The sequence below is a fragment of the Fulmarus glacialis genome, unplaced genomic scaffold (assembly GCF_000690835.1).
Source record: "Fulmarus glacialis isolate BGI_N327 unplaced genomic scaffold, ASM69083v1 scaffold28959, whole genome shotgun sequence".
NCBI classification, from domain to species: Eukaryota; Metazoa; Chordata; class Aves; order Procellariiformes; family Procellariidae; genus Fulmarus; species Fulmarus glacialis.
In genome coordinates, this window is record NW_009235660.1 from 1 (window position 1) to 10,051 (window position 10,051).

The following is a 10,051-nucleotide window of genomic DNA, read 5'->3' on the forward strand; positions in this document are numbered from 1 at the left end:
CAGGCTTGAAAATAATGGAGACTGGTTGGATTATCGCCAGGCCCAGCTCAAAGGGAGACACGGGGGCTTCAGACCTGGACAGAGGAAACTGCTGGGGCCACCCTTGGGGCTGGACGTTATAATGTTCCTTGAACACCACAGGCAGGGGGAGATAGGGGCTCTTGTGGGCTGCTGCGTGAAGGTGAAGCTGTGGGATAGATTGGGAGAGGCGTCTGCGTGGTTCTCCTCCCAGACGAGGCAGAGGGTTGGGAACGGCTCCGCAGGTTTTGCGGAGGAGAGGGCGCTGAGGTGGCAAAGCGTAAGGCTCCAGCGTTCAGCGGGTGTGGAGAGTCTGTGCAGAGATCGGAGGAGACGCCAGGAATCCCTGGTTGTCCTGGAATCCTCTGGCTCCACAGTTTGCTTGCCCTCTGGTTATTTTTAGCTCCTTGTGATGTTATCTTAACAACATATATAAAATTTTCTTCCTGACCAGCTTTCAAAAAACGGAGCTTATGTTCTTTTATGTGCCGCAGGGAGGGTGTGCTGCAGCAGTAGAGTTTCACCGGCCTTTTCTCACCTCTTTGTGGTGTCAGGTGCAGCCGGAATGGATTCCCAGGAGATCAAAGAGCTGCAGCAAGAAGTGATGGAGGAGCTGGGAATCTCCATGGAGGAGCTCCAGGATATCATCGACAAAGAGCTGGAGAAGTTTGAGTGCGTGAAGCAGAGGAAGCAGCAACTGGAGGAGCTGGAGAAGTGCGTGAAACAGAAGGAAGAAGAGGTGGCTCGCGTTGACCGGCTCTTTGATGACGCTTCGAGGTGGGCGCGCTTGGAATCACAGCCACGTGTCAGAGTCGGGCCTCAGAGCAGAGGAGGGGGAGATCAGGTGGCCAAGTCCGATGTCTTGAGTGCTGCCCATTGCCCTTCGCTGTAGACTGATGCTGTGATTCTGCATCGGTTCATTTGTGTGTGGTTATTGAGGGATAATTAAAATTATTCCCCTGTGGCTTTAAATCCTTCATGTGAATACTCCTCCCTCACCTCATCATGGTTGTATTTAATTAGCGGCTCCCCAGTGGTCGGTTCCTATTTCTTTCTGCGGTATTGTGGGACGTACAGCTGGGCTCACCTTGTCTTTTACTGTCTCTGCACGTCTCTCTCTCCCCAGAGCCATTGATAAATGCGAGATATTGGTGAAGGATCTCTACTCCAAGCTGGGCCTCCAGTACCGTGAGAGCAGTTCTGAGGACGAGGACTTGGCTGCCAAGGCCATGGAAGTGATTGAGATCCCAGACGAGGATGACGACGATGTCATGAGTATCGATTCGGGCTGGAAGCACAGTTCAGTAGCTCATTGCTCCACATGGTACCGAGGGGAGGGATGGAGATCTGAGCATGTCCTGGAGGAGAATGGGAATGAGGGGGATCAGAATAAGGATATCATAAAGTTGGCCATAAGCCACGCTGGTCCGTAAGCAGGAGAGGATCAAGTAGGGAATGCCATTAGCTCATGTGAGGAACATCAATGCTGGCATGGTCTCCATGGTTCCTGGAGTCCCAGACTGGGACTTTTCCCTTTTCCCACCTGCCTGATCGTTGTCCCCATCAAGTGCTGCCCCTGCAGGGAAGCTGCCTGTGCAGCATGTTGTGGGTCTAGAAAGGGTGGCTTAGTAAAAGTGCTTGAGTGGATTTCTTGAGAGGGACAGAGAAGGTTTTTGAAGGGACACTTTTCTCTGTTCCCTCTTCTTTCAGTGACTTAAGTAGGATGGATTTTTTCCTCCCCAAGATGTTTTAAACCACTTCTTTTCTCTTTAAATGCAGGCAATAGTAGTCCCAGAATCATAAAGGATCAGACTCTGGTGAGTTGGAAAAGACCTATAGTGTACTTCTGAAGTGGGGTTTTGCTGGAACACGTAGGACAGCATTGTATTTGGTGCAAAAAAGAAAAGGTTCTTCATATTTTCTTTCTCTTTCCTTCCCTTCAGCTGCGGGAAGCCATGGCTGCAATGAGAAAGTCCGCCCAGGATGTTCAGAAATTTATGGATGCCGTGAACAAGAAAACAAATGCCCAGGATGCACAAAAAGGTCAGCGTGCGAGAGCTTCCCGGGGCTGACAGACATGGGCTGGCACTCGTGTGTGCCCTTACCCTGGTCCTGTCCCAGTCTTCCGCCTGTTGGTTTTCCTTGTGAAAAAGAAAATAACTATTCTATTTCCCCACTGGAAAGACCCATCAGGATATATTGATTCCAAATTCCTATTTTAATTTAAGCCCTTTCTGAAAGCAAATACAAGTGGTGCAGTTCCCATAACACGAAAGCTTTTTAACGATGTTTAAACCTCACTCAAACCTTACTTACCGTCCAGTAAAACTGAGGCACTTAAGCCAAGTGAGGTAAAGGAAAGCAAGAACGCCTCCTGTCTCAGGTCCAACAGATGTTCTTCCAATGGCGTACATAGGAGAGGGAGTCTTTGGGCAATTTCTAACTTATCTTCTGGTGTTGTTCCTCGGGTAGATGCACAGACCCCGCAGGAAACTCCTGGCACTCTCCAGCCCGTTGGCCCTGCAGCGACTGGGAGTGATCTCAGCAATGACGGCGATTTGAACGTTGGCATGAGGATCCTGGGCAAGAAGAGAACCAAAACGTGGCACAAAGGAACTCTAATTGCAATCCAGACGGTCGGTACGTCCTGTGCTTGCTGCTGTGACTCGGTGCTCATGGCTTTCACTAAGCTTTGGGTGGGGAACGTTGATCAGGCTTGGAGCAGGTCCCCTCCCGGTCAGAGCACCTAGCGCCACCTGGAACGAGTTGTGAAAGCAACGCATCTCCACAATAGTATTTTACCTTACAAATTAATTTCTTGAAAGGCTTTCAAATAAGTTCTAAACTTGGATCAGAATGGTATATGGTGTTGGACTTCTTGTATGAAATCACTTGGCTTTTATTTATCTTGCCGTGTTGAAATGTCTTTCAGGTGCTGGAAAGAAGTACAAAGTGAAATTTGATAATAAAGGGAAGAGTTTGCTTTCTGGCAATCACATCGCTTATGACTATCACCCTTCACCTGAGAAACACTACGTTGGCAGCAGGGTTGTGGCAAAATACAAAGATGGGAATCAGGTTTGGCTGTATGCTGGCATTGTGGCTGAAACCCCAAACGTAAAGAATAAAGACAGGTATTAATTCTCTTCCACAGTCTTGTACCCCCCTTCTCTCTGGTTTTTGTTTTTTTTTTTTCTTTTGTTTTGTTTTCTAGGGGAAAAAAAGAAAAAGAGTATATTTGTATATTTGCTATTGTGGGAACTAAATTCTTTTCTGCCCTTTCTGGGGACGTAGCTCTGCGTGTTGTTTCTTCAGTCTTTCTTATCTCTGAAAGCTCTGGGTGGAGCTTCCATTCTATTACTCATGTCCCTCAGTCAGAAATTATATCTGGTAATTCATTCAAATTACCACACAAATGTAAGTCTGCACTGCTCAAGGCATAAAACACAGTGTTAGGAAATATGAGCCCTAGAAGCATTTAGTGCCAGCAGTGTTGCCAAAGCACTTAAGGAGGAGAAACAGCAGGTCTAAAGCAGCCTTTTCCGTCAGGTATAAATAAGGGGCAGGGCTTCTTCGATGTTGTGGTTTAGGCTTGTGGTCTTTCTGAGAAGATTCATAAAGGATATAATCGCCCTGTTTGTTTCAAATGTGGATCTGCCATAAGTGCCTAATTGTGTCAAATTCTACCTGATACGTGTTTAATAACTGAAAATGAACTGCATTTATTAGTCATATTGCAAATTTACTCCTCCTGGCTAGGCTGGCTGTAATGCTGATCTCTCGTAATGCAACCTTTACACAGCTCCATATCCTGAAGTTATTATCCAGAGGCACGCAGCGCTAAGCGGGTGCCGTATCCAGCCCTGTGGGTATCCCCCTCCGAGCTCCCGGTCCCCCGCAGGCACTGGGGACTCTTTCGTGCTCGTCTCCTGTCTGTAGGTGGAGCCCGGGAGGTGTCCCCCAGCTCTCTCCCTGTGGTGTCGAGTCGTGGTGTGCAGCCTCTGCTGCTGCTCTGTCCCAAAGGCTCCAAAAATATCTTTTCTTGCAGAGCTTAGGAGCAATTAAAGTCTTTTCTCTTCCTTTACTTCCTGTGGCTGAGGCACAGAGGGAACCTGGAGCTGAGGGAAGAGGGCATGGCTGTATTATGCTGCTGGGAAGCCTTTGGGCAGCCTTTTGGCTTTGGGAGCGCAGGGATAGCTCGGGGCTGGGGGAGAGCTGTTCTGAAACAACCAAGGGAAGTGGCAGTACTGTAAAGCTCATCATCTCCTGGCAGAAATGATCACTTCATTCTGTCCTCATCCACCGTATCTGATTTGAGGGCCTTTGGGACTGGCAGGAGAAACAGGAGCGGTGCTCCACTTTCATTGTGTGATGTGGAGCGGCATTTTATTCAGCTGCATTTCTAATTCCAACTTCCAACGCTTGTTCTCTTTGCTGTTCTCCAGGTTCCTGATCTTCTTTGATGATGGCTACGCTTCATACGTCAAGGAGTGGGAGCTGTACCCAATCTGCAGGCCACGTGAGTGAGCTCTGCACCTCCTGTGTCCTAACACTGAAATCGTACGGAGAGCCTTTGGGTATATGAAAGAGCCTGGGCTCAAAAGACAGGGGACAGGCTGCATGTCCCCTCCGGTGCTGTGCCTGTAGACGTTTGCATATGAAGTTGGAGGAAATAGTGGTTTATTACCAGCAGAGTGAGTGCGCTGTGACTCCTTGCACTCTGGGTGTGTTAACATGGCTGCATGCCCTACCACCAAAAATCCAGCTACTCAGGATTGCTGCTTGATTGTTCTTATCTAAAAATCCATCTGGGATCTCTTTAAAAAAGAATTAAAGATTCTCTTTCTAAGAGTCTTTTCTCCTCTTCCCTTTCTCCCATCCATCCCTTTCTGAACAGTGAAAAAGACCTGGGAAGACATAGAGGATGTTTCCTGTCGCGATTTCATTGAGGAGTACATCACGGCCTACCCCAACCGTCCCATGGTGCTGCTGAAGAATGGCCAACTGATCAAAACGGAGTGGGAAGGCACCTGGTGGAAATCCAGAGTGGAAGAAGTGGATGGCAGTCTGGTCAAAATCCTTTTCCTGGTAGGGCAATTTCCCTTCTCCCATTAGAGGGGAAGATGGGCTTAAATTTGAGTCTGGGGGGGGTGACTGTTGGGCTAATCAAGTCCAGTTTCCTTGCTAATATCAGACAGGATCCTGGAGCGAGCAGGCATTTTGCTTAGTAGGCAGACTGCCAATTTCTACTGTGCATTGATGTGAAAGGTGAGACTCTTGTTCGCATGACAAAAGCTTCAAAAGCCTTTTAAAGCATTTTGCATGTGAAACTCTAAAGTGGTAGATGAGTAAGAAACAAAATCCATCATCTGCAGGTATTCTATCCTGGTCCCTTTCTTGATACAAACACCTAGCAATGTCTTCTGTCCGAATACAAGTGCTGGTTTGAGAAGCAGGAGAGAAACTGAGCAGAAGCTGCGATATTCTGCTTGCTCAAATTCTACAAATTGCAGAAAGGGAGCAGACATACTATCTGTGCCCGCTTGGCTCCCTTCCTGTCTAGATAACTGCATAGCCACTGGGGCTGGGGAAGACATTGCACACTTGCAAATTTAACCTCCCTGTCCTAGAGCAGATTTGGTTTGTGCTGAGGAGTTAGCCTGTCTCCTGAGGGAGCCTGGTTTCTCCAACAGTGCCTCGTTAGTCAGTTGTTGGGCTAAGAACAGAACTGAACTTGAAGTTTGGGGTCTTGTTATTGGGCCTCTTTCTAGATTTGGTTTGTATTCAGTTTTCCCTCAGATACGATGAATTACTGCCTTTGTCCTCTCTTGGCTGCATGGTCTTTTAAGAGCCTTCAGGTCAATGCTTTGCCTCCTTTCCATTTGATTCTGCTCACCGTAAAAGCACACTGCTGTCTCCCAGGCCTGTATTGTACCTCTGGAAGCTCTTGCGGTAGGTGCTGTGAGTGTTGCCTTCTCCTTGCTGCAGGATGACAAACGTTGTGAGTGGATTTACCGGGGTTCCACACGCCTTGAGCCCATGTTCAGCATGAAGACTTCCACAGCCTCCACCCAAGAAAAGAAGCAAAGTGGACAAGCAAGGACTCGTCCCAATGTCGGTATGTGGCATCTTTTTGTTTCATTTGTATCCTGGAATTTGAATGAATGCGTTGTGGGTTGGCAGGGGCGGGTGGGTTTGGTTTTGGTGAGGGTTTTTTAGCAGAACTCCTGGAGATTTAAGATTTACAGTGGGCTTTTTCTCCTGGCATAAAGACGTCGCAAAACCAGACTGCAGATGTGTGAAGTGGCCAGAATCTGTTTGAGGTGACTGGCTGTGACTCAGAGCGCAGCCCGTGACCTGATGTTAATTGCAAATGCTTCTGTTTTGGTTGCCTTCGGGAATTAAATTGATATTTTGTGGCTAGCGCAACAAACTTTGGTTGATGGTAGAGGCTTTTCTTGTTGATATTTTGCTTTTTCCCCTTCCCCACTAGGTGCTGTCAGGAGCAAAGGGCCTGTAGTACAATATACACAAGATTTAACGGGAGCTGGTACCCAGTACAAACCTTTAGAGCAAATGCAGGCAGCCTCGCTGGCTGCACGGCCCATTTCTCCGCAGCCTCCTGAGACGGAGTAAGTACTTGAGTCAGTTCTCTGCTTCCACCACTACCTCCTTTGCGTTTCGTCTCCAGTGCTCAGCTCTTTCAGGCGCCGCCCTTTCTGTGTAGAGGAGTCCTCAGGTGCAGGTTTCCTCCACGGCCAGGCTTGTTTCCTGGTTACACAGATTGGTTTTAGTCATGCTTCTGGGGGAAACTATAAATAAAGCTGCTGGATGAGTAATTGGGGGCGGGAGAGCTGACAGCCCAGCGCCCTCTGAGCCAAATGCCATGTTCTTACTCAGGGCTAAAGCTTCGCACTTGATGTATTTCCAAGTTAGAACGTTTGCTCCTTCTCTTCTGAAAATCTGAATTACTCCCTCGTGTCACGATCCAGGCACTGGCCCCCGGCTGCCTTGTATTCCTCCACTTGGACTGACCTGCTCGCAGACCTCAATGACTTACGAGGCACTGAGAACTCGGGATCAGTGGTCGGTCTCGGTGGTCACGGACCAAACCTGATAAAGCTCAGCCACGGCCAAGTCGCACACGTGCCTCCTGCTGCCAGGGGCCCAAGCAGGACGTTCTCAGAGGTGCAGGCTAGTGCCGAAGGAGGCCTGGATGAAGGAGGAGCTCGGCCTTGTGATGAAGGGAGCGTGTTGAAGAACACCAGGGTACCTGAGCATGTGCTCTGGGACTTTAATAACTTTCTAGGGGAGAGAGATGCTGTCCCGGTTCATTTTTGTCACCACTGTGGATTTCCTATCCGAATTTATGGACGCCTGGCCCCCTGCCAGCATGTCTTCTGCTGTGACTGTGCCTTGCTGCATGGGCAAAAGGGAGAAAGGAGATGTCCCAGCTGTAAGGAACCTGTGCAGCGAGTGAATCTTTATTCACCGGATGCTCTCTAGGTGTAGCAGCATCTAAGAAACCCCACCTGCCCCCAGCCTCCGGTCTCAGGAGGGGGTTCCTCTCCAAGTACCAGTGCGATATGACCCATTCTGCCCCTGGATATGGGGACTAACTTGGAAATGCTCCTCCTGTGCCATTCTGACCAAGACTGGAGAATCGAAGCCATAATAGCCTTGTTCCTCATCTCTTACGTAACCAAGAAGAGAGACCGATGACGAAGGAGGTCTGCTCCAGCATGAGGAATGCAACGCTGGCTCCTCCACCGTCATCTAGGGCCCCACCTCTGAACAGAGGAAGAGCTGGGCTCTTGCCCTAACACTAGGGCACCCTGAGCTGTCAAGGGTGTAGGAAGGATGTGCCGTGACACGGCATGAAGACGATAAAGTTGGACTGTGGCGATCAGCCAGCCTGCAGTCTCATTGGCTGCCGAATCTCTCCTTTTCCATTTAACAGGCCTTACAGTAGTTACAAGAAACACGTCTTTTTTTTTTTTCTCTCCCCACAGAGGCTTTGACTTTAGGATCTTGTTTTCAGATCTAATACAAGCAGACACTACAGACGTTTCCCTGCCCTGCTATTAAATAGTGAACTGCTTAAAGACAACTTTTTTAACATTGACTGAAGGCAGCATACTATATCCATGTCCCCGCTGTCCTGAAGGATACTGTTGGGTTAAAAACACATTGGTTTTAGATTATTAAAACTGAGAGAATGGTTTCTTCACTCTGGTGTTTTGTTTACTCTGAGGAAGGCCATGTTCTCTTCCCTCTCTAGTCTCACTTTCAAGTTCTTCTATGGTGCCAGGGAGCTGCTGGCAGCCATTTATGACTGTTTAAAGCCTGCGGATGGAAGCTTTTTTCTTTTGCTCTTGAATTTTGATGTGTGTGTTAACACCTCGCTTTTAAGGCAGATATTTGCAGAAACGGTCACCCCCTCTGGCTCTCACTGTCTTCTCCCTTTCTGCCCTGATAACATAACGATGTCCTTCCACTTGTGGGAAAACCAGTGGCTGGTTTGGGGTGTTCTTCTGTTTAATCGGTATAAATGGATTGAAAATCTCCACTGTTGTTTTCTCAGAGTGTGAGGGCTAGTGTCTTCCAGGTGCCTCCCACCTTCCTGATGTTGTTCATCGGGCTGCAGAGGTGTTTGGGAGTCCCTCGTAGCCCTTCGTCAGTGATGTTATTACATTCCCTTGTACAATCTTATCTTGTTACTTGGTTCGGACAAAAGAGTCCTCTGTACTTCTTGTTCCTCCCACTGCTCAGTACTGTAGCACTGATCAAGCCTCCGTAAACTCTTGTTTCTGCTATTGCAGGGGTTTCTTCATGTACTGGCTTGTCCAGCTTCCTGAAATGAAGGCCTTGGACATCCTCGTTACACCCCCTCTCACCCTCATGCCTCACTTCCAAATAAATAGCAGTATGTCGGAAGTCACTTTTAAATGTAGTTGAGTTCTGGCATTTGGCTGGGGTTGTTGCGGGATCGCTGTAGCACAAATAGTCAGAAATGGGCTGATTTTCACACTCGTTAGGAAAAAATCTGCTCGGTTTCTCTTGGATGGGGCACTTGCTGATTTCCGTGGGGGAGTGTTGTTTTGACTGCCCCTGTCTGTCTAAATCCTACCAGTTGTGTGAGTGTGTGCATCTTGCAAATCGCCTCCCTTCTTCCTTCGTGCAGATGCTCCGACAGTCAGCTGGCCCAGTCGAGAAAGCAAGTGGCCAAGAAAAGCACTTCCTTCCGTCCTGGCTCCGTGGGCTCTGGGCAGTCGTCACCTTCTTCGCCTGTCCTAAGTGATACACCTCCGGCGGGAAGGACCGGTGCGTCCCAGCAGCATCGGTAAGCAAAGCTAGTTCGCAGTTATTACAAATGCAGCAATATCCCTACATCCTTGCGAGCGTTTGGGATGCTGGTACAGATTTGGGGCTTGTTTGGTTTAGTGCAGGTTTATTTTGTTATGGATTGACACCTTTATCTGCCAGCTTGTCCGATCCCGAGCATGTGTCTTCATCTTACCTTGTTCTCCCTCCCAGACAACTGTTCGTTACGTTTTGTTGTTGGCTTGAGCTCGAAGGCTCTCTTATCAGTTCTGACCAGAACTTACCCCAGTGGGACCCTGGCCAAAGCCTCTGACCTGCTTGGTTTTAGAGGACTCTTGTTTCTACAAGCTTTCTGGGGCCAGGGGGGAGCTGCTTTTAATGTAAATCTGCAGGTGGCTTTTCCACAGCAGTGGCTTTGTGGCAATCAATCCACAGCACAGAAGCCATTGATCCCAGTTCTGTGACCACAACCAGCTTGTCCTTGTTTCTGCTTTCCTAATTCTGATTTGGGTTTTTTTTTGTGTTCTCTGCTGCTGGTAACGCTCCCTTTGGGGTCTGCCCAGCCTTGCTCCCCCGGGATGCTGGGGCTTGTGTCTAATTGGACTAAGGAGCAAAGCCAACGGGGTGTCCCAGTGTGTAACTAACAGCTGCTTTGATAGGAATTAAGTGCCTAAAATCCACTTGCAGTTTGAGGAGAAAGCACCGCTCT

At 48.6% G+C, this 10,051-nt stretch overlaps 1 protein-coding gene across 1 annotated transcript in view; it reads left to right on the plus strand.

Moving 5' to 3' along the window:
• The first annotated feature begins 583 nt into the window (after window positions 1-583).
• SETDB1 (SET domain, bifurcated 1) overlaps window positions 584-10,051 on the plus strand; it is a 16,347-nt gene continuing 6,879 nt past the window's right edge. The window contains exons 1-10 of the mRNA XM_009586108.1: window positions 584-795; window positions 1,145-1,322; window positions 1,962-2,067; window positions 2,545-2,658; window positions 2,951-3,152; window positions 4,464-4,537; window positions 4,916-5,106; window positions 6,007-6,136; window positions 6,512-6,640; window positions 9,184-9,361. Coding sequence (XP_009584403.1) covers window positions 584-795; window positions 1,145-1,322; window positions 1,962-2,067; window positions 2,545-2,658; window positions 2,951-3,152; window positions 4,464-4,537; window positions 4,916-5,106; window positions 6,007-6,136; window positions 6,512-6,640; window positions 9,184-9,361 — 1,514 coding nt within the window. The remainder of the gene's footprint in view (window positions 796-1,144; window positions 1,323-1,961; window positions 2,068-2,544; window positions 2,659-2,950; window positions 3,153-4,463; window positions 4,538-4,915; window positions 5,107-6,006; window positions 6,137-6,511; window positions 6,641-9,183; window positions 9,362-10,051) is intronic.